General features: G+C 45.0%; 2 protein-coding genes across 2 annotated transcripts; one reads left to right on the plus strand and one right to left on the minus strand.

Annotated features, from left to right (window-relative positions):
• Positions 1–14,633: 14,633 nt before the first annotated feature.
• Positions 14,634–17,653, plus strand: LOC100282420 (golgi SNARE 12 protein). The gene is given in 5 exon segments (NM_001155331.1): positions 14,634–14,852; positions 15,504–15,731; positions 15,861–16,025; positions 16,864–16,977; positions 17,059–17,653. Coding segments are annotated over 5 exon segments (657 nt in total). The 5' UTR covers positions 14,634–14,816; the 3' UTR covers positions 17,173–17,653.
• Positions 17,654–21,647: 3,994 nt separating this feature from the next.
• LOC103647426 (DUF868 family protein) lies at positions 21,648–23,545 on the minus strand. The gene has a single exon (XM_008671964.4). It carries the CDS (start codon positions 23,093–23,095, stop codon positions 21,830–21,832), a length of 1,266 nt encoding a protein of 421 aa, XP_008670186.1. The 5' UTR covers positions 23,096–23,545; the 3' UTR covers positions 21,648–21,829.
• Positions 23,546–24,751: the final 1,206 nt, after the last annotated feature.

Genomic DNA, 24,751 nt, shown 5'->3' on the forward strand with positions numbered 1-24,751 from the left:
AGGCTTAGTGTTAGCTGACTCAATCTAGCTAATAATTTATTAGCTGGCTAACTATTATCTTTAGTGGTTTTAAATATACTCTTAATATCTGATCGCTTATCTGACAGGCGTCGAACTTTAAACTTATATCGGACGGCTGGTAGAAAAACTGTTTTACTGTTATGTTAGATCTTTTCTTACCCCTAGCTCGCCGAATTTCTCATCACGCGCGTGGGATCCGCCGCGGCGCTGGAGTGCCAACACCTGCACCATGGGCTGGAATTGCACCCCCAGCAGGAGACGAGACGAGCGAGGATGGTGAAGCGAGTGGTTTCACACTGATTTTTCTACTACACGTCTGCACTCACTTGATTGATCTATGAATGAGAGATCGATCAACCTAAGATCACGCATCATCGACCGACCGGCTCGATTATTAAACTATATAGAGAGAGCGTAGAAGCAAATCCAGTCTTGACTTGGGTTGTGTCCTCTTGTGCGTCGTCCAACTTTGGCCTGCTTTGCTTGTTAGTTGCTTTCGTACGTTGGATCGTGATCTCGTGCGCCCAACTTTGGCCTGCATGCTTACATGGTTTTGTTTGTTTGTATTGCTATCTGCTTAGTTTTGTTTAGAAATGGCAACGGAGGTCAACGTAGTTAGCCACTAGTACAGCCGATTGATCATTAAGCAATAATAATCTGTTAGCTCTAGGCCTCTAGCTAGCTAGCTAGCTCTATTGTATTATTGTTGGGCATGCACTAGGCCGGGTTACCTAGCTCCAAGCGAAAGCAAATCTAGTCAGCCCGCAGTAACGACGCATGCGTAGGAAGAAGTAACCGAGTCGAATCCGTCGGGGGGTGATTTCCTTTTGACTACAGCTGAAGTAGGCATCGGATATTAATTGGGTCTGTAATCAAGTTGTTTGCTACTGTTGAAAGTATGGATTCCTGTTATGGGTTTATTATCGGTATGGAAACCGTCGTCATAGATAATCTTCAACATCTAATTTTAACTTAAAATTCAAAAATAATTAAGGGTTCTTAAAAGCAAGAAATAAAGTTTTCTATCACTTCCGAATCAAAGCATAAATCCACAATGAGATACCACTTCCGGTTTAAGTCATAAATTAACAATAATATTGTGGCTAGGATTGATATGTGACTACCGGTTCATGGCATGAGCCAGCAGTGGTGTAGGACCCAGTGGCGGACGCAGGATAAAATTATAGGTGGGGCAACATTATAAAAGCTAAATCACTAGACTAGATCACAACTCACAAGATAAAACTAGTTTTATGATGACAATATAAAGGCTAAGTAATAATATTATAAATGTTTCATAATAACATGCATACCGAAACTTCTCTCTTAATCTGCAGTGTGGCACCAAAATCACCAACAAAAATCCAATCTACAGTTAGAAAAGATGTATATTAGATGAACATCAATACAAGAAAAGTACATTAATGAAAATAGTGTAGTGAATATAACTAAGTTGTCAATCTTGTAGTTGTGACTCGAGGCAATTGCATTCTTCTAGTTTTAAGACCCTGGAATCTTCTAGTAATAGTCTCATCATCAAGGGATTTGAATATCTCTTTCTCCGTATAGCAAACCATCAAATCATTCATCCAATCATCTTCAATTTTGTTACGCAATTCTCTCTTAATGATGTTCATTGGAGAAAATATTCTCTCAACACTTGCTGTTGAGACGGGTAATAACAAGGCCAACTCAATTAGCTTGAAAACCAAAGGGAACACAAGATGCTTTTTAGTTTCAACCATCTTCATAGATAGAGATGCAATATCTTCACAAGTACCAAAAGCAGCATGCCTTCGCACGTGGACAATGTATGTCTCAAGTTGTTCTCTTAACATTGCACATTCAATAACTGAAAAATCCTTATCATATAGAGTACCGAGTCGGACAAGTTTCTCTATATCAAAACCGCAAAATAAGTTCTTTGGATCGAGGCAAGAAAAGCAAACAAGCAGCTCGCTAGAAACTTCATTAAAGCGATGGCATAACTCAGTGTTGATTTTATCAAGAACAACAAAGAATATCTCGGTGCGGTAGTAGTGAAGGTTTGTGATTGTGAAGCCATCTCGCCTTGAACGACCTCTAATAGGCACTTCTTCATCCATATCTACCACAGGAATACCCTTTTGAGCACAGAATTCTTTCACGCTTTGAAAGAATGACTCCCAACCACTATCTGTCCTCATCATAGCCATTCGAGTTTTCACAACATCAAGCAACTCCATAGCATGAACAATGTTGGCATTCTTCCTTTGCAAGGTTTGAGAGAGCTCATTTGTGATTGCAAGCATTTTCAACATCAATTTTAAAATGAAAACAAATTTGAAGCTCTCCATTTTTTCAATCAACCCCGCTGCCTGTGTTGGTCCACGACCATCTTCATGCACAATGGTAAGAACATGCAATACTGAGTCCCACATTGTCTCTAATCGAAGCAATGTTAAATAATGTGAACCCCATCTTGTGTCTCCAGATCTAGCAAGGTTAATTTCTTGATTCACACCTCTACCAGATAAAATGTCACCCCTTTCTAGTTTTTCTAAAATATTCTAGTGGTGTTTTTCTTTTAGAGCATCCCTTCTCTTGCAAGATGAGCTTGTGGTGGTGACAATTAAGTGAATGTACTCAAAGAAGTCATGAACTGATTGGCAACAAGCACTACTAGCAATAGAAACCACCACAAGTTGGAGTTGATGTGCAAAACAATGAACATAATAGGCATGTGGATTAATATCAAGTATCTTTCTTTGTAAGCCATTAAATTCACCTCGCATATTCGATGCTCCATCATATCCTTGCCCCCTGATCTTGGATATAGATAATCCATGGTGATCAAGAAGGCCAAAAATAGCTTCCTTCAAGGCTTCTGATGTAGTATCCTTGACATGCTTGAGCGCAAGAAACTGTTCCATCACATGGCCTTGATTATTCACATATCTATCTTATAAAAAATTAGTTAGCTAGGCAACACAACATGAAAATAAAATATGAAACTACAATATGCAAATAAAATATGAAAGTACTATTACCTCAATATCACCGCCATTTGTTCTTTAACAGAAACATCACGTGATTCATCAATAAGAATAGAGAAGTTTCTATCTCATATTTCTCCTAGGATGTCTGTGATCTGTTGAGCACAACACTTTGCAAGATCTTTTTGAATATGTGGTGATATCATAATGCAATTTCTTGGAGCATGCTCAAAAGCATCTCTCACTTCTTTAATTTTATCTTTCATCCAATAAATCAATTCTAGAAAATTTCCCTTATTTAACGAACTAGATGACTCATCATGACCACGAAAAGCCAAACCTTGCATCAAAAGAAATCTTAAACAAGCCAATGAAGAAGTCAAACGAATTTTATAAAGGTCTTCAGCCTCACGACTGGCACTAGACATGAGAGTAGATATGCTTTGTCTTTGGTCGTTGTTAAAATCATCAAAATGTAACCTAGCATTGTTGTGGATACTGTTAACACCACCAACATGTGATTTCAACCTTTCAACTGCATCTTTCCAATTATTATACCCAATTTTAGTGAAAGCTTCATATTTATCACAATTCACTGCTTGCTTAAAAAAGAAAGCAATAAAAGCAATACACTGCATCTTTTGATTCACTATACTCCAACCAATCATACTTGTCATACCATTCCTCTTTAAAACGCCTTGAACTTTGTCCATACTGTCTACGAGGGAAATCTAAACCCTTTGGTTGGCATGGACCATTCAGAACATATGCCCTTCTCACTTGATCTTGGACATCTTTATCATATTCATAAATTTGCCTCCTTAAAGCGGGATCTGCAACTATGTCATCCGGATTGAACGTCCCTCCAACAGTTGGTGTGTTATTCACATTATTATTAGCACTAGTGCCAGAGCCTCTTGAAAGTGGCTGGAAAAACCTTCTCATTTGCTTCGCCCAATATTTCTGTGAGGTTTAAAGGCCTAAAAAATCATAGAAACAATATCCGATAAAACACAACAATTGACCAATTGTTAACTTGAATTCTATGGGCTGGAGCATTTTGCCGAACACCTTGCGCTCACCAATGGACTTATGGAGTGTTGCCCCAAATGGCCAAATCGGCTCTATAAATCTAAATCACTACGCTGTTATAGGACCGAGTCACCGAGCGACGAGCGCAGAGGCAGATCTAGGCATGGAACAGAAGTACAGAACGGAAGGACCAAGGATTTACCGTCTCCGTCTGGGTGCAGACTGGGTGGCTCGTGGCTGGGTCCTGGCCTCGCCGGCTGGGGCGCTGCGCTGGCCGCTGGGCGAACAGCAGAACGGCCGGTTGGCTGGGCGCCTGGGCGAACGGCAGAACTTGCTGCCACTGCGATTTTGATTTCATGTCGAATGGATTATGGATGGCTGGCGGCTGGCTCCGTGGCTCCTATTCCTATACCATATTATGAAGATTATAAAATTTGAGGTGGGGCCATGGCCCACCTTGCCCTCACTGTGGATCCGCCACTGGTAGGACCTATCATTGTCGGCTTTTCATTTGAGCCGATAGTGATAGCTCCACAGTATAAAACCCCACATCCTGCACCCCCTCTCATCCTGAACACATTCATCCAAGGAGGTGCCATTCCCTACCTTATCCTCCATTGTTTCTACCATTTTTCACCAAAATGATTGAAGGGACCAATACGTTTAAGAGGAGGTGAATTAGACAACTTTTAAAACTCTATTTTTTATAAACTAAGGCATTTAAGTTTGCCTAGTCAAAACCTATACGGTAAATAAACTATCTATATGTGTTATGATTTTGATAAATGTGTTACTATGTTCACCGCAAAAAGTTTTGTAACCTAGGTTCTAATCCTATCAACTAAGCTAGAAAGATAAAGCACACAACCAAGATATACAATATTAATGTGAAAACTAAAATACAATAGATATACAAACTCTCATTGACAAGTGTAGTAGTTTTTGCCGAGGTATCGAGAAGCATGTAAGTTTTCCTAGTCCTTGTAGGACCCATCGCAAGGATGACCATGCAACAGCCGAGCTTTCGACCAGATAACTCCGTGTATAACCCCAGGCATTTTCTGTACGCAATTGGGTCTTCGAGATGGCCTCTTATTGTCATCTTCCCATTGTCTTTACTATCAGGGTTTTGACTAAAACTCTAAGGGCCTCGTAGTCTCCAGTACATAGTAGTGGCCACAACATAGTTGGTGTGATCTTGCAAGATTGCAAGCCCCTCGGAGTGCAACATCGATAGCGCGCACAAGCACCAACTGGCAAGAGGTATGCAAACCTCACTCAAACACTAGGACTAAACCTAGAGCAAGCATTATAAGTAGTGGTCCAAATAACGTAAGCACTTCTCAAAGCACTACGCTAATTATCGATTGATTCTTTGAGCACCTGAGTGTCTAGAGCTCATATAAATGTCTCGATTCAATAGTTATGTCTTCCAGCTCCCACACTTCTCACATGGTTGGTTGGAGTCATATTTATAGTCCTCAAGGAGAGCTATAGCCATTGCAACTTCAATAACCATCTCTTCATATCACTTAAATTGTCCAAAGAGTGTGCCTGTTGGACCATGTGTAAGGCCCAATGCCTCACAATCGCTACTTTGTGAGCACTAGTCGTTAAACCAGTCTGGTGCCGCTTTTACTTCTATGGAACTTATCTAATGTCATACTCTTTGTTCGATGCTCCGATGCCCAAAGTTGTCCCAATCTAACACTCCTTAGAGCATGAACAGTGACGTCGTTTGGTCTAATGTCCTAGTGTCCTCTCGGTCTGATCTATGAATCTCTGATGCCCTATTGATCATGGATAGTTAAATTGTAATCTAATGCTCTTTTTGATGTTGTGTGCGTGTCATGGTCTGCGCGTTTCTCTTTCTCCTATGTCTCCCAACAAAGAAGCCAGGAACAAAATATGGAGGTATTCTCCAGAGCCGGTCCTGACATTTTAGAGGCCCTGAGCGAAAGTTAACATGGAGGCCCCTCTCATCTCTCTATGTATGTATGTATACTTATTATATATTTAGGACTAGTTTGGATAATCAATTCTCCTTCAGGATTGAAGGAGATTGGAGAGAAAATTAGTTTATTTTCACCTCAACCCCCTCCAATCCCGAAGGGGATTTAAGGTTCCCAAAGGGGCCTATACCTTCGGCGCTAGGCTGCCGCCCACACCCTAGGGCCGGCTCTGGTGTTCGCAACCCAAAATTCGTGATATTTTAGGTAGATCTGCGCCTGATTTCGTTTGTGCTAATGTTCGCATCGTTATACGTAGAGATGTCAATGGGGAATTCCTCAGCGGAGATTAACTCCCCAGACCCGTACCCATGAACATAGACCCGCCCCCATCCCCGAACCCGAACCCGACCTCGGGTACGAAAATCCTCCCACACCCATCCCCGACCGGGTACTAAATACCCATGGGTATCCATACAATCCCGATGTCGGTTAGTGAATATACAGCGTAACGCAAACGTTTAGAGTATCGTCTCTCGCAAAGCATCACAATTCACACAGAGACATATAGATATAGTGGCATAGAACATGTTAAACAGATCTCACTTCTCAGTTCTCACCTTCACTTCTCAGTTCTCACCTTCCTTGCTCGTCAGCAGTGTTCCGACGTCGATGAAGATGCCATCCGGGCGTCCAGCGAGCGGTCCCGGACTCCAGGCGTCCGGGCAGTTGCAGCTGCCGTCCCGAATAACCCGACGAAGATCTCGCAATCGCAAAGTCAGCGGCGCCACCCAAGTCAAGTCGAAGGTCACTACACGGTCAAGAGCCGCGGACCTCTGACCGAGGCGGAGTGGAGGCCCAGGTCGACTTCCCAGATCTATATTGCCCCAGCCGATGAGATCTTCCCATCCCGTTTCTTTCCGTGTCCGCTTTTGTGTTGTCAAGTACTTGGATCGGGCCGGTCCAGCCCATGGTCTCCCGTTACCTTGCGTGACCCGTTGATCGAAAGGTGGCTCCTTCAGGTTTGAGGTTTCGTGGCCCAGCCCATTCCTCGGGTGGACCAAGACGGGAGGATCTACACACGCTTGCGCGGCGGCATTCTCTCTCTGATTAGTGGAGTAGAGTATTCCTTTTTGATGTAATAACGACGGCACTTTTCTGTCTCTGACGGTCTGACCGGTGACGGTGAGTGAGCCTTGTAGAGTGGGATTTCCTCTCTACTTCGCGACAAGAGCCTATAATAAAACTGTTAAGTAACCCTAGTCAGGGTTATGTGGGCAAATACCGGCTTTGCCCCTGAGGGGTCTCACATTTCTATATAAGGAACATGTACACCCTTTCATATGACAGAGATCAGAAAGAGGTCAGAGGCCCAACCCTATATCACGTGTCTATTGTGTTTTCTCTGTCGTGCTAATTGGAAGGGAGACGGGTACTCTACAGCTTCTTACGCCTCTATTGCTGACGGGAGAGAAGGGAGCGGATCTGGTGATCCGTGGTAACGTAGTTCTCAATACGTTATCAGCACGCTCTGCCTCGACGTTGCTGCGGGATCGGATCTGCATCAACTCCCCGTCACGCCGGCAGGTCCCTCGGCCTTGCCGAACTGTCCTACGCGACAGGTTTCACTTCCGTTCTGCATCAAGAAATACGGTATACAATTTCTTGATTGAATCTGCAATTTACTTTTCAATCGAGAGAAGAATCGCAGAAGATTAGAAAAAAAAAAGCTTCATGTACTAGCCGCAGGCATGTGTCCATCCATGGCACTGACGTGCATTACCACCATCACGGCCACACGAATCCACATCGGAGGGAGACCGAATTCTCTCTGCACTCGTTCGTATGGCTGCGGAGAACCCATGCCTTGTTGGCAATGCTCACGCCTACGTGCTGGGCTGGTGGCCCTGCTGGCCGCACGCCGCGCGAGCCGTGTGTACCGCCCTGCTGACGATCTCCGCACGCGTCGCCCATACCAGTGTGTAGTCTACTCTCTCTGGTGCAGCGACATGTGCTCCAGTTGCCGGCGAGTCTTGCCGAGGGGGTCGACGGGATGAGGCCGATTTTTTCTCGCTCTGAGCTGCTGAGACGTTGACCCGTACGGGTAGATATCCCTACTGCGTGATACGGTCGAGCCCCACCTACATGCGGCATTGAACGTTTCCTGGTGATGGCCGGGAATCTAGGCACAAAGAGGAGCGAGTCAATCGTTTTTTTTAATTATTTTTTCTCCTGTCATCCTGCACATTACGACCGGTCGTTCGTAACGGTTCTAGTAGGATTTTCTCTCGTTGATCCATGGTTTGACCGCTTCTATTTATGAGCTCGTGAATTCTTCCACGGAAAATTATAGATTAATCGAGATTGTTTTAGACTGTAATTTCTATTTTAATTAATTATTTCCCGCAGTAAATAATTATTAGAAAAATGCATGCTTGGATATGAGAAAATGTCTTTCATATACCTGATCTATTTATGCTTATACATTAATTGTAGTATTATTTTTCTGCTTTATTTCTCGTAATAAATAGTTAGCAGAAAATTATTAAAATGCATGTGAGAGCTATACTTCGTATATTCAAATCGCTCAAAATATTTGGGTTGCGTTGAACTTTCGTACTCACATCGAGCGATTAAATGATATATTGGGTACTCACACGTGTCAATCAGGCTGCGTTATTAATCGACTAAATTATGACATTGGCTGCGCCCTGGCAACACGACTCAATATTTGTGTCGTACGTACTTGGCTGTGTCATGTGATTGCTATGTCGCGCTCTCCATTAATCGGATCGCTCCCGTTGAGTCAGACCGCCATCGCTGAGTCGCGTATTTTTCGCATGCCCTGTAGGCACTGTCTGTCTGCCGTGATCATGGAGTCACATTTGCGCCTGTTGCGCACGTTGCGTGGACTTATCGTGTACCCCAATTACCGAGTCACAACTGCGCCTGTTGCGCTTGTTACGAAGGCTTGTTGTGTTGTGGTAGCCCAGATGGCCACACACGCGTTGACATCAGATACGCTAGAACTTGTACTCGCGAGGATTGCGGTGGGTTATTCAAGCCCCTAAAGTCACATTATACGCAACCTTCGTAAACAGTTTTGTTTGTCTCTATATTTTATTTGACTGTGTTGTGTGGCATCATATATTTATTTATATTGCCAAGTGGCCATAACAACTATATCAAGCTATATAGTGCTTGGAAATCTGGGAAATTAAATTGAAATATAAATGAAACACAGATAAGATAATTCTCTCATCTTTCCTCATGCATAAAGTTTTACCCGAAGTAAACCGAAGATATATAATATAATGCATGAAAGCCCTTTTGGCATAGAAGACATCACAAATTGGGATTTTATTAGTAAGCAATAAGACCTTACCAAATGATTTAAGGCTATAAATCTCAGTTATACATTGCTCAACCAGATGTTGACATGTTGCTCTCTTTGTCGTTGAACGACATGAAGCGAACTTTGAGATAAATGGCTAGTACCCTAGCAACACGAAGTTGCGAGTACATCGAAAGGTTATTCTGAGAATTTTTTCACTATGTTGGTGTGAAAACCATAGTGTGTTCCCGTCGAACCACTTTACTCGTTCTATCTAGGACCTCTATGCTCGTGTCGCATACATCTCTCGGAATTGTAAATACTTATAGTCACTGAATTGACTCGGGATAGTCCTTTGACAATTTGGTATACACTGTAAGCTAAATGGTAAAGGTCGGTCCTGAATGGACACATACCTGGGGTTTATGTAGCCGAACTACACTGAATTCCACCCTTTGGCATGCTTACCATTATCTACCTTCGATCTACCAAAAGTGAGAAGAGTAGACAAATAACTATGAAATCCACATCACCACAGAGCTTGAAGCTAAATTAGACATTAACATATTCTTGGTCCTCGGAGCCAGAAGAGTCATATGTCTTGACCACTAGACTACTAGTGATGATAATTTGTTATAGAAATATGAAGATCTTATGGAGACCTGTTGTATCCTCTCTACTCCTGATGATTTCTTCGTATGAGAGCAGTACTATCTGTTGTTGAAGATGGATCCTGGGCGGATACCAGTCTTGTTTCGTTCTTCCCAAGCAGTTATCATCATTTGCTTCATCATAAGCTAGTTATATGGTGATATTTCCCAGATAAAATGAATTCTTGGCCTTATCTGTTCTATTTCAAAGCTTCTCTTTTTGCTGAACAATGAAGAGATCGAAATAATGCTATATAGAACAATTTGGTATATAATATGAGGAGAAATGTTTGCCCTGCTGGCAACACCACAAATAATTAACTATTGTTATAAGTTCTCTCTCAAAATTATTATACCTAGAAACGTTGCATAAATTGATACCCAATTTCAGACCGGTATGAGTAATTGGGTAAACAATGGGCAATAATAAAACGAGCTGGACTATACATCTCTGCATATAAAAATCTCTGCTTGGCAGCATTGGCATGATGTCGTGCACTTTACTACCAATATAAACACACATTTTCCTATGTGCCTCAAAGCACAATGCAACCAGTGAATGTCTTTGTGAGTGTTAGACCCTGATGGTCATTTTACTTGTTGATATGAAGTCAACTAATGGCTCCAAATGACGAATGGTATTCATGAGCCCCTGAAGAAGCCTTGTGGATAAAATAGTGTTGTGCATGTTAGTCTAAATCTTAATGATTGACTGTGCATTTGGTAATAATAACAATAAGTTTGCAGAAATGTAACCATGAAGCAACTTGTTGTTGCGTGTCTCGCTGGATGTTGAGACTAACCCTTCATGTGAAGGACAAATATGTAGTATTCATGCCACTACATTAATCTAAGTCCAAAGCTCACTGCATAAAACCCCTATATGTAATGTGCGTAAGAATTCCCAAATAAATCACCACAATAGCATACATTGGCCACAACTGGATGATTGTGGTTGGGGATTTTATCTGTATGCTTTTAGAACATCTCGGCATTAGGGGGAGGAATGCCCATATAGTGTAATGCCTCAATATTCTATAAAACGCACAAAAGCCAAACTGAACCTGTCGTTCAGTGTGTACTCCTGTGTATATGGAGTTTGCCAGAAATCGTTGAGGAGTAACCATATTGGCCTGAATGCTTCTACCTGATGTAGATGTGGATATACCCGGGATTAATATCATATCCACATTTGACTTATTGGTATTTGATCTATTCTCGGGGACGCCTGCGAATATGATCCATCAGCCTTAGTCAAAGCATATGTTCTAATTACAGATTCACGTGGTCTGTGATAACTTTCCTCCGATTAATTCACCCTGATGGTGATTTGCCTCACGAAGAGGTTCATCTTGATGATGAAATTCCTAGCAATGCGCGCAATATCATTGTGCTGGGAATACGGAACAATGAATCTTTCGTTTTGGGAAATGACGAAGATCATTATTAAATGTGGGAGACAAATGTGTCGACACCTATATTGCCTCTATAGATTGCAAAGGGATCCAAAACAAAGTCCTAGGCATGAGTGCTTGAAGCTCTCTTATCGGGTCATTGATAAATGCAATCGAGGCTAAACCAATAATCGCAAAATGAAAGTCACGAGCTTGAAGTTCGGACATTTATGGGCACTATTGAAATAATGTGTGGTGAATGCGATGGTTCAAGTGGTCTTGTGAGAGACCCATCCCACATATGTGTTGAATAAACACTGTTCCGCTATGTAATATATCTGGCAAATGACATGAATTAAAATATGCAGTTAATAGGATTCTGAAGATCCATCATGAGATCCTAGGAGGACCCATATCTTTGAATTATAAATATGCAACATATAAATCTCGTACCGAATAATACATTCCTGACGAATGAACACTATCTTATGTAGAGAGAATATCTCCTAGATGAGATTATAGTTCCTTAATGGAACCTTTCCAGAAGAAATAAAGTCTATGTTAAACACCAAAGTTTGATAATCCCTATAAAGGGATAAAGACCCATACAGACCCGAAAAGGAATAAGACGAGGTACCAAAGGACTTAAAGTTCACCGAATAAGCACATGTGCATTCCACGATCTTTACTAATGGTTTTTTTCTAGTAGATGTGGAATTACGGTATCCTCTAAAGCCCTGATGGCAGAAACCTATAAGGTTTAGGTGTTACTGGCATAATATCCCCATTGTGCTAGAATGATAGACTATAACGATGTATGTGATCGATGAAAAATCCCTGATGGATTACGATCTTTGATGGACTTTTGTTACACTATCATAGATGTTGCAATGGATGAACGCCTGGAGCGATGTGTCATATTTAGAATATGTACTATTGCAACTATAGTATCCCCTAAGTCCTGTTGAAGAATATGTTATTTGCTTTGCACAACTATGTATAAATTGTGGTGTAAGATAGATAATGATAGCACCCCAACCTCATCCATTATCGTTATTCCAGATGAACAATAAGACATATATCTTGAAGAATATGCTTTAGTGATGAGGGATAACGACTTTGACAGATGTCATCGTCAGGGGGAGCGAATGCTTATATTGATCACAATCGTGAGACAATAAATGTCATATTCAATGCCCTGAAGGCGTGAGCTTGATGATCAATATGTGAACCTTTATGGAACTTTCTATCAAATATATAGATACAGTCGATCGAACACCATCAGTCAAAGTGGCTTATTTATATTGATACGTGCACTTACCTCGTATATCCTAGAAGTGAGTAGAGGTAAAGTTCCTGAAATAGTCCTTGCAAGGATATGCAATCCGTTTGCTAAATCTTTATGTGCATATACTTCTAGCAGAAGATGTTTGGCCTTATTGATACGATTTTGCAAGGATCAGAGGAGCACATTTCTAAAGTTAGCCCTTGTAGAAGATTCGATAGAATCTAGATCCCAGAGGATTGAAATCTGTCCTGATGATAGCTGTTGTACTCTTTTTCCCTTGGTGAGTTTTCTTGAAGTTTCTCACATGAGGTTTTTAATGAGGCAACAAAGTGCAAATGCAATTTGTATCACCATGCACTCTTTCTCCACATTTTCCCACTGGGTTTTTTTCGGAGTTTTAACGAGGCATGTGTTGGTCGCGGTATTCGCCCAAGGGAGAGTGTTAAGTAACCCTAGTCAGGGTTATGTGGGCAAATACCGGCTTTGCCCCTGAGGGGTCTCACATTTCTATATAAGGAACATGTACACCCTTTCATATGACAGAGATCAGAAAGAGGTCAGAGGCCCAACCCTATATCACGTGTCTATTGTGTTTTCTCTGTCGTGCTAATGGGAAGGGAGACGGGTACTCTACAGCTTCTTACGCCTCTATTGCTGACGGGAGAGAAGGGAGCGGATCTGGTGATCCGTGGTAACGTAGTTCTCAATAAAAACGAAGGGATGAACGTCCGGCTAGTTGTTGGAGATATCCACCAGTCACCACTCACCAGCTGCGGTTGTGGCAGAAGATGCCCAGATGTCGCCGCCCACCGTCCACACGTCGCCGGCCGCTTCGACTATTTACAGCCGTCGTCCGTAGGCTCCCTGCAGCGGCTTACCATGGTAGCGCTCGCGGGATAGCAGCGCGCTCACGCCCATCTCCAAGACCGCGGTCGGGTCCCCTGCCATGGCGTGCACAGCCTCGCGCATCTCTCCACGACCCTTGGAGATGGCGTGCTATTCGTGCCTGAAGAAGCGTGGTGCCTATCTGAATCGCTCAATAAATGAAGAGTGAAGCGTCTGTATCACGCTCTTGTTTGCAGCTGATGGCATTGGAGGCCAATACCTATAGAAAGTTGTTTGTTTAGAGTCTCTGTAGATTGCTCATGTGGAGCTTGTGTAGATTGCATTGGAGGCGTGAGTTCTGTTGGCTCATGTGAAGCCTGTAACCCTGAGATATGAAAGGAGGAATAAAGTACAGCTTGTTCATTTTGATTTTGATCAGAAATTGATTTTGTAACCAATATTGTTTGCACATTCAAGCAAATGCATTTGTACAGCTTGTTTGCAAATAAGAATAACAAAAACACTCAGAGCTTGTTTGCACATAAAAATACAGAGCCAACAGAGCCAAATTTCAGCTAACATCCAGTACTACTATTCAGTGTGCTTGTTTGCTTCTCCAAAAAAAAAACAGCAGCAAAAGGATCTTGGCTATGTGATCCTGAACTAGGAGGAAGAAAAGGAATCCAATGTCAGCTTGGCTATGTGAGCCTGAACCTGTCCTGGAGCATACAAACTGTTTTGAGCGGCAAATTCCATTTGATCCCAAACACACTACGTACATGACAACATCAAATTCCCTGCGTTTGTTGAGCGATTACAAACACCGTAGTAATCCTAGCCAACCGTCACGGCGACGGTGCGCGGCGGTCGGCGTGGGCGGCAGTTGATTGCCGTGTGCTGCAGTCGGTTGGCAGGGGTCGGTCGGCGAGGGCGCGGGTCGCCGGAGTGAGCGGCGATCGGATGGACCGTCCGCGTGGACGAATTCTGCAACATTGCAAGCGAGCGTGACGAGCTGAGCGTGGGGTTCTTTGAAAAAAGACCACCGTTGGTTGCCGGATGTGTGGACTTGATGCGCGTTGTGCATTTGTGCACGGGCGGTCGTTTGTGGACCCGATACGAGCCCTCGCCAAACACATCGGCGCATCAGGTTCGGCCACCACCAACCACCCGTTCCGCGCCCGTCCTCGACCCTCCCACCTATTCGCTCGCTCGCTCGCCGTCCGCGCCCGCGCGGGCCGCGAGATCTAGGCCAGTCGCCGCGGCCGTGGCCGCGGGCTGACGGGATCTCTGTCCTCCCGACACGACGAACCTCTAGGAAGGCGCCTAAGACGAGGAGGAAGCGGGGGCTATGGAGGCGTCTTCCTGGGACGCCGTTCGCAAGCAGGTGACCCGGCCCTCGGACCACACGCGCTTTTCTTTCCATCCGCAGTTCCATGGATCCTCTCGGTCCCGCTCTCGCCGTCTCGCGGCTGCGTAGCCCCGTATGGGCCACCCTAGTCTCTACTTGGGATCTGGCTCCCGTCAACTCCGCGATGGAGTGGGGATACAGGTGCGCAGAAGTGAGGAGGGACGATTTTAGAGGAGGCTGCTCTGTTGGTCGTCGAATTCCGTAGGGTACTCGTGTCGGGAGTAAATGCTGTGCCGAGAAAAGCTGAATTGGATTCGTTTCGATGATCCGTTAGTCTAGTTGTTCGCTTGTAACGTCATTTAGCATTTCTCCTAGTGAAGGGGCAACCTGTAGCAACGATGCACTGATTGCAGAATGCTATACTGTCTAGATTTCGTTTCCTGCTTCTCTAAACGAACCTTTCATTGACTTTCTCTGTCTTCCTAACGAAGCCATGTATGTTTACTGGTAATATGATTATAGTGGTTTAAGACTGCCAATGCTCGGAAACATGGCATACTGTATTAGCTAACTTTACGTCTTTGTGGTTTCATGATGCTGTAGGATACTCCTGTTTTTCTTGTCTTGTCTGATTAATGGTGTCTAAGGTTTAGCGTGTTTTGAATGGTTTATTGCCTCCCCTTTCAGGCAAGGAGGTTGGAAGCTCAGTTAGATGACCAAATGATTGCATACCGTAAATTGGTTTCTATGAAATCAGACGGTTCAGAGGACAACATTGAGTCTGATATAGAAAGATCACTGAAGCAGTTACAGCAAGTGAATTCGCAAATGCAAACTTGGGTATCATCAGGAGGTTCTGAAGTTCTTTCTCATACTCTGACTCGTCATATGGAGATTTTGCAAGACCTTACTCAGGTTCTGGTTGCCTCTTAGACTACTAAGTTCCATTCATCATAACTACTTTGAATGTACTGCTAAGAAAGCACCGTATATAACATGACTGTACTCCCATTTTGACACCATGATTTGTTTCATCAAATATAGGAATTCTATCGGCTTCGATCAAGTCTCAGGGCAAAACAACAGCATACTTCTCTCCTTGACTTGAGAGATTTTGACAGAGCAAAGTTTGATGTTGAGGAGCCGTCAGACTCAGCTGATCAAGTTCTTCTCAGGGAACAAGCTGCGATTGGCAGGAGTACTGGACAGGTACAAATATATCCTCCTTTCGGACAATCCTTCAACTGTTTCTCTTCTCCTATTTCTTCTTGAGAGAACAATATGGAAGGACACTCCTGTAAAAGAAGCATCAATATGAATTTAAACCTGTGCTGTGGCGTGAGTGGCCTGCAGTGGCGAGTGGTGACGTGCAGCGCGAGAGGCCTACAACGTGGCATAGAAGCCTTCGGCATGGATGACTAGTTTTTTTCTTGCGGTGATACGGGCATGGAAGTTACATAGATCAGATAGGATGACACAGCACAGATAGTAGTAACGGAGATTTTATACAGTATGTAACTGCAATAGCAGCTAGAGGGAAAAATATAAAACCAATGGCATATAAGGGAACTCATATTTTTTTCAATGGCAGGGGGATAAGTATAAGTTTTGATGACATAGAAAGAATTTTCTCTAAAATGTGGCTGATATGGAAAGGCTAGATAGTTGATTGAGTGTACTCTATTTGTTTGCTGGTATTGGGGGCGAGATAGTCGATTAAGTTGTACCTCTGTTTGTTTGCTGGTATTGGGAAAGAATCATCTAAAGGCAGAAGATTTTATTTGTTTCTCATTTGGTGACCTTACTAATCTCCAGTTTAGTTACCAAAAGGATTTATTATTGTTACTGTTGCATTTATTGACCTTACTAATCTCCACCATAATATTTATATACTTGTTATAGATAGCAAACCCATCGATTTGATAGTTTCAGGGAGAGCCTTCTGTCGAGCTACTACTTTTGTCTGGAATACTACATGTTTCACTTCAGAATGATGAATGCTGTCAGTTGTATGCCTGAGGAGTTACTGTATGTTTAATGATACCAGATGGATAACGTGATATCACAAGCTCAGGCAACACTTGGTTCTCTCATGACCCAACGGTCAACATTCGGTGGCATCACTACAAAGATAAGCAACGTCAGCAGCCAGCTTCCAACAGTATGTATCGCATCTGATATAAAGTCCATTCATTGCCTTCTTAGGATATACATCTCATGGAAACCTTACTCAACCTTACAGATTAACCACGTCCTCTCATCGATCAGAAGGAAGAAATCCATGGATACCATCATTCTTTCGCTCGTTGCATCTGTCTGCACGTTTCTCATCTTCATCTACTGGCTGTCGAAGTAGGTTTACCAGAGCAAAGATATTACAGTGTTGTAAGCTTGGGACCACACCACCAGTACCGGTACAGATAGTCTTCATTGGTGTTTGTACAATATTATTGGTTGATTGAATGCTGTTACGATTCGGGCGTGCTGTAGCCACCGTGTCTCCAGCTGTGCAACTGCTGCCAATACTGTGAACTGAACTCTGTACCTCGTGTACTTCGGCATAACTAAGGGTGGAGCAACTGGCGTTGCTTTAGCTGCCCCATGTTGGCATGTTGCTCAGATGTCGGCTTAAAGGTGGATCTTCACCTATGACTATAGTTGACAATATAGGCTCTATATTTTATACAATAAAATATAAGGATGAGGCTCTATTTGTTTTTATTTTTGAACTAAAAATAATTTAGAACCCTATCAATTTGTAAAGAAACATTTGGATCACGATCTATTACCACCCCTACCTATGTCGTAAGCCTCTGTTATCAGACATTTTCGAGTCATCTTTGGATCCCTTAGACCTTGTTCGTTTGTGCCGGATTAGTGGGTCGGGACGATTCTTAGCTGGATTGCTTCTCTAATTTATATAAACTTTGATTAGCTGGAACGATTCCGTGTGCAATCCGACGTAAACGAACAAGCCCTTGAGGATGAAAAATCCGGCAGTTTTTGGTGGTAAACCCTCGAAACCGCCTGGTCATCGTCCCAGGAACAGTTTTCCATCGGGTTGTTTTAAACTTTCTATTAAAATTTTAAAAAATTGAAAAAACAAAAATCTGTAAAAAATATGATAAACGTCCAAATATTTTTCTAGCATATCTTATTCTTAATTTTACTTTATTTTTGAATTGATCAACATTTTTTTGTTAAAAACAATAAAAAGATAAGAAACAACAAAAACTGGCGAAAAAATAACGGGTTAGTGCCGAGAAATCTTTGGAAACCGTATTGTTTGAATTTAAAATAGGAACATTTCAAAAATTGAAAAACCTACGGAAAATTAGATTACCACTTGAAATGGGCGATTTACCATCGGTTTATAGCAGTTTATCGGTGGTTTTGGTCGGTTTATCGATTTTTTAATTTGAATTCAAATTGTCAAGCTGGTTGGTTTTAACAGTTTTGAGTAGTTTTTCGATGGAAAACTGATACCGGACAGTAGCAGTTTTTTAGTTGAAATGGTTTGGTAATCCTTGCAGTGGATAGGGTAAAACATGGGACGTGGGACTGTTGATGACGTAGTAAAATTTGAAATAGGGGATGTGATAGAGGATGTACTGGAGATGGCAAATACAACCCGATTAAATGACCTATATCTTAAGGGGTATGTAAGAGGGTAAGTATAAAAAAAATACAAGAAATATATCTTGGTGAATGAACGTCTCTAGCATGATTCTCTAAATCTAGATACGACTAAACATATACAACCCACATAAATGAGCCGTATATTGATAGATTCTAGTGAATAAGATACAAGATTTAGATATAATTGGTTATATGAATTAGTTTCTTAGGTGTATATAGTGTTTAAAGAATTATAACATAGTTGCTAGGTTGTACATGCCTTTATCCAGATCCAGGATAGCAATAAGGTGTAGAGACTGTAGATACGATCATTTGCCATGATCCAACCAACACACACGGGGTAAGAAGTGTAGCCGAGTAGGTGTACACGTGTCATTTTTTTTTGTTCACTAATTTATTCTCTAAATGTAATAATTGCATTCTATTTAGTTACTAGTAAGGACTTGTTTCTAATTATTTGCCGGTGGCTAACAATTAGCCGACAAATAACTAGTCAGAGTATATTTGGAGTCCTGGCTAATAGATGCCTTTTACCTTTACACGATCTATTAACACCAATTAGCAATGCGATATGGCTAATGAGCAAATATTTTGCCAGTCCTCCGGCTAACAATTAGATAATTTATTAGCCAGTATGTTTGAAGGCCAAGGTAGTAATATTAGTCGGCAAATGTTTGCCACCCGCGTGGATCCAAACAAACCGGGCCTAAAACTTCGCTCAAATGTTGGGATAAAAAACCCTTATTTTGACGAATTCGCGGTGCTTGATTGGGGGAATGGATCGAGTTGGCCTATCATCAACTTATATTATAGCATAAAAAAATTAGCACTTCTTATAATCATTCATATATGAATATGGACATAAAAATTTATAGCTAAAACGACTATTATTTTAAGACGGATGAAGTATGTGTTACTCTACAAAGAACATGAAAGGTGTCTTATAGTGAACAAACAAAACTATTTCAGATTGGACTTGAACCAAACACCTCATGTTCGAACCATCCCTGCCGAAAAAAAAAACGGGCCTTGCAGTTCCGCGCGCGATGATTGACGAGGCATCCCATCTCCTACTCCGACTTCCGAGATAGGGGACACCACACCAGGAACTAAGGCAGGAACGTGGTGCCACTCGCTAGAGGACGAACCCGTCTAGCAAAAGCAAGCAAGCATCGTCCACGCCCGGCACTACAGGGCCCCGTCCACATGCAGGTGTGGTGTGTCCCCGGTGCCGTCCCATCCGGCCGTGCGCTTCGGGAATGCCGGGGGCCCCAAGTGCGCACACGGGATTCAGCGAGCGCCCACGGGAAATGCACCGCGCGAGTGACCTGACGGTGACGGACCCGTCCCTTCCCCGCCGGACCGCAGATTGCGGCGCCATCGTCGCCGTCTCTGATGACGGCATCTCGTGCGAAAGCGTCAAATGTGTTATTATTGTTGCACGTGCCAGGTGCTCGCCCAGGCACATCACCCGTTCGGCTGTCCCAAGTCCCAACCTGGATCGCCGGCACGGCCCCGTTGCTTCATCAGCTACAGGGAACGTGCGGTGGACGCTTCGAGTACTAACGCTCCATTCCACTTCCACCCACGAGGTAGGGGTGGAAACGAGCCGAGCTCGGCTCGGCTCGCTGCGGCTCGCTCATGTAACGAGCCGAGCTCGGCTCGGCTCGGCTTGTTCCTGGCTCGCGAGCCGGCTCGCCGAGCCAACGAGCCTAGGCATAAAATTAAATCTGCTCTCTAAATTATAATATAAAATCTTAAAAATATTTTAAATAACATATTTTAAATTAGTAAAATAGATATATCACTAATATAATGTATAAAATAGATTATTTTTGTATAGTAATCTCAAATAACATAAATTAATTGTCTACTCGGTATTAATATTATATGCTAATTAAGATTTTATGTAACAAATTGTTGTTGGGTCGAGCCACGAGCCAGCTCGCGAGCTGCACCGAGCCGAGCCGAGCTGGCTCGCTCTTTTCACGAGCCAGAAAAACAGGCTCGGCTCGGGCTCGTTCGGAGCGTCGAGCCGGTCCGAGCCGAGCCGAGCTGCTGCGAGCCCGAGCCAGCTCGTCGAGCTCGAGCTTTTTTTCCAGCCCTACCCACGACCGTATGCAAAGGGGGGATGGATTTGGACATGGCAGTTTTGTTTGCTTCGGCGGCATCCGCGTTACGCACTTCCTTCCCGTCTCAACTCTCAATGCTAAGGCTAGCCGCAGTGAATGACTGGAACCGGTACGCTATGCGGATAGAGTTAACGCGAGTGCTGCAGCCGTGTACTGGGACCGGTACGCTAAGGCAAGCAAGCAAACCAGAAACCTTAAATGTAGAGTTGCAGCAACGTCTACTGCATACGTCTGCTCCGTGCACCAGGAGAGAGGCGGGGCCGGAGGCAGCAAAGGTTGTGGGACCAGAGGCGGGGCACCAGGAGAGAGAAATAATAGAATATATGGTATAGAGTAAACATGAGTGCGGAGGATTGTGATATAGAGTAAAGAATTTTGCTGACCAGGACAGAATATTCTTTTTAGGGTAGAAATTTAGAGTAGTATGAGTGCAGATAGCCTAACGCTCAAGCAGCACCGCTGCCAAAAACGCAGCGCCTGGATCCGGGCCTACTACCGACGGGGATGCCGTGCTGATGACGTCGTCCAGCTGGGTTCAACTACATGGTTTGCAATTGCCTCGATTTAAAACAACCTCCACTACGAGCGCGCTTCAAAACAACATCAGCCAGTTGCTGATGATGCCCCGTGACAGCCTACCAAGACTTTGCACCCATAACGCATTTGTTTTGGACGCAGCACTCATGGCAAGCCCCAAACTTGTCATTGTTTAAGCAGGCCTTAACCACCAGACTTGAGCCACTCGATCGATCCCAGCGGAGCAACCAGCATGTCCGCGTCGCCATCCAAACAAAACAACCAGAGGCTTTTTGGCACCTATCTGCCCATGATTGGGAATTAAGCTCGCGGTTCCCAGTAATAGCCGAGCAACCCAATCTTTTCAGCTATTTTCCGTCACGGGAGGCATGGGAAACAAGGCGCAGAAGCTGGTTTTTTTTTTCTTTCTAAGTCAAGAGATCTAGTTACTCGATCACTTGTTTAGCTCCAAATCAGTTAGCGATTTGCCACCTACTGTTTGCAGACCAATGAGTAATTGAGTACTAGTCGTCAATGGAAGGAATTGGGTAGAAATGGCTTTGGTCAGTGGAGCACTCAAAGCTGCACAAGAACATTGCTCGCTGAACAACTGCAACTTACAACAACAATGGGAAGAGAAATCCTCACTGAACTGTGAACCAATCATCAATCGAAACAATGCCGGGCAAGCCCCTTTGGCCGCCGCTAGCCCAAGGCCCAAGCACGCTAGTTCTTCCAGGCGTAGACGAGGAGGGAGAAGCCGTCGCCGCTCTGCAGCTCGGCCTCCTCGGGGCTGCCCCAGTCCATGACGGTGGAGCCGCTCGCCCACGACGCGGAGGAGGAAGCCACTGACGCCGACGAGGAGGAGCTCGCCTTTGCCAGCCTGCTCGCCTGGCCCCTCGTCCTCCGCTTCTCACCGCTGCTGCTGCTCTCGCTCCAGTCCCCTCTCCCCCACCTCCTACCGTCGACGTACCCCGCCAAGCCGCCTCCGACTTGGAGCACCTCCTTCTCCCTGGCGTCGGCCGGGTCACGCTCCTCGCCGTCGCGGCCGGCGAGCTCGAAGCGGAAGACGAAGACGGCGTGCGCGGGCGGAGCCGTGGCGGCGGGTGGCGAGGCGTCGCGCGCGGGGAAGAGCCAGTCGTGAAGGTCCCAGGAGACGAGGACGCGGTCGCCGGCGCCGAGGTCCAGCTTCTCGGTGCCGCGGAACTTCCAGCGCAGGCGGCGGACGTGGAGCACGCGATCGCCGTCGACGGAGACCGACATGCCGACCTCGGCCCTGTCCCGCTCCCGCCCCTGGCCCTGGCCCTGCGCGCGCGAGACGAGATCCACCGCGATCTCCCGCTCCCTGCCGCGCACGACGACGCAGGTCCGGTGTCCGCCGCCGGCCCCGTCGCGCATGGACACGTGCTCGCGGCGCGAGACGAGGGCGGGACCAGGGCCGGAGCCGGGGCCGGGCGGGCGGCGCGCCCTGGTCTTCCTGTAGGCCTCCTCCGCCATGTCCCCGGCGGCGACCGCCATCTCGCCGTCCACCACGACGGCGACGAAGTACCCCGACACGGGCTCCGGGGAGCCCGAGGCCGCGAAGCGCGCGCGCGACAGGTCCCAGGCCAGGTCCACGCGGCGGCCCCGCGCGCGGAAGCGCTTGGACCCGCGCCGCCGCCACAGCAGCCACGGCCGCAAGCGCACGGCCACCGTCGCGTCCTGCTCCCCCTCGCCGTCGCCCTTCTCGGCGCCCCCGTACTCCACCTCGCCGTCGCCGTAGTCGGACGCCGAGGGAGACGGCGCGGGCCCCGCGGACACGCGGAGCACCGCGCGGAGGCTGAGCCCGAGCGCGGCGCGCGACCAGGTCAGCGCGGCGAGACCGAGCCGCGTGGTGTAGACGGACGTGGCCAGGCTCGTCCCCACCCCGGAGCCGGGCCCCGACCCCGGCGACGCCCGCCCGCCGGGTGCTGCCGCGACGCGGCGGAAGCAGGCCGGTATCGCGTCGGGCATCGCGCCTTCTCCTTCTGGCCCTTCTTCGTCCCTCGGTCCCCTCTGCACTTGGAATGGAGTGGAGGTGTGAATGGCAATATTTTTCGTTTTTTTTTTCCCGGACTCCCGGTACGGTTAGTTCGCCCTCGCGCAGAGGTTACATATAACTCTGACGAGGTGGGGCGGGGGTGTCGCTATGGCTCGGCCTCGGCGGTGCGTTGGACTGGACCCAGCTCGCGACACTTTTGTGCGGTGAGGTGAGGTGCAGTGCTGTGCCCAGTGCTGTGCGGTACTGCGGTGGGAGTCTGGGACTGGGACTACCGTTCGTTGTTTTGGTTAACAAGGGCGCGAATAGAGCCGCGTTCATATTACCGGCGCGCGCGTGCATGATGTCAAACGCATTATTGTTCACGAACGCGAAGGAACCCTGGTGGTTGGTTCGTGCAATCAATATTAGGCGTTGATGGCAACGGTAAGGGGGTGTTTGGTTTCTAGGGACTAATGTTTAGTCCCTAGATTTTATTCCATTTTAGTTCCAAAATTACCAAATATAGAAACTAAAACTTTATTTTAGTTTCTATATTTAGCAATTTATACACTAAAAAGGAATAAAATGAAGGGACTAAACATTAGTCCCTAGAAACCAAACACCCCCTAAGTGTCGTTTATTAATTAGGCGTTGCTTCTTGGAGTGGAAAAAAATATTAGAGCTCGATCTGGGAAATCCAAATGCAGGTCCGAACAGGGATGGTAATGGGTACCCGAAATCCGATGCAGCCTTGCTGGATAATAGAGTACGAGTATGGCGAATTTTGATAACTATGGGTATTTTATTAGGTCTTTTGTTATATCCATCGGGTATGGTGCACATTGTATGTTCTTTTTTGCTCCATATCTGCTATCCGATAGAAAACCCGCTAACATATGATATGTAGGTTCGGATTAAGGGGCTTGTTCTCTTTTATGCATGGGCTTCTATGGTGGTTACCATCAATGCTAAGTGTTGTTGACCTTTGTGATAAAATTGTGTTGGGTTCAAAGAATTTTCCATGCTAGCATAAAGATACTATGTTATTTTAACATCTTTTCAATATTGATGAGGTTTGGGGTTTCAACAATTTGTATTTGATACTTTTGCGATTTAAATGATCATGTCTACTATAATGTTAGAGGTTATAGGTACCCGTTAGGTAACCACTACCCGTGGTGAATATAGGTATGACTTTATACTTACGATGGGTAGTGGATATAGGTATAAGTATTAAGGGATTTTTAATGGTATGAGTATGATTTTATGTGTCTGCCATCCCTGTAGCTGTGATTACGAGAGACTAGCTCTATGAGACAACTTAAAGAGTTGTACAAGAGTGTGTGACGAGTGTTGTCGTAGTCATTTCCCGGCAATTTCGTGAATATTTATCCTATTTACATGAACTATAGTGGATCGTTCGACTATTCCACTTCCGTTTCTGTTCAACTAAAGAATAGTAGACCTTGATCGGTGAAGGGGTTTTTTTTTGGTTGAGATAGGAAGATTGGAGTTGGATGACTCCAAGTTTGGTCAACTCCAGTACTCTGGCACGACTACTACAAAGGGCACGTACTCCGCCCCCTTTTGCTCGCCAAGGCTCCATCATGCGAGTTGCGAGGCGAGGAGACCTCATCATGCGCAGCATG

This window comes from Zea mays, chromosome 2 (genome assembly GCF_902167145.1).
Source record: "Zea mays cultivar B73 chromosome 2, Zm-B73-REFERENCE-NAM-5.0, whole genome shotgun sequence".
In the NCBI taxonomy this organism is placed as follows: domain Eukaryota; kingdom Viridiplantae; phylum Streptophyta; class Magnoliopsida; order Poales; family Poaceae; genus Zea; species Zea mays.

Bases quoted from the DNA above. Each gene is read 5' to 3' on its own strand.
- LOC103647426 (XM_008671964.4), bottom strand. From the start codon at position 23,095: ATGCCCGACGCGATACCGGCCTGCTTCCGCCGCGTCGCGGCAGCACCC.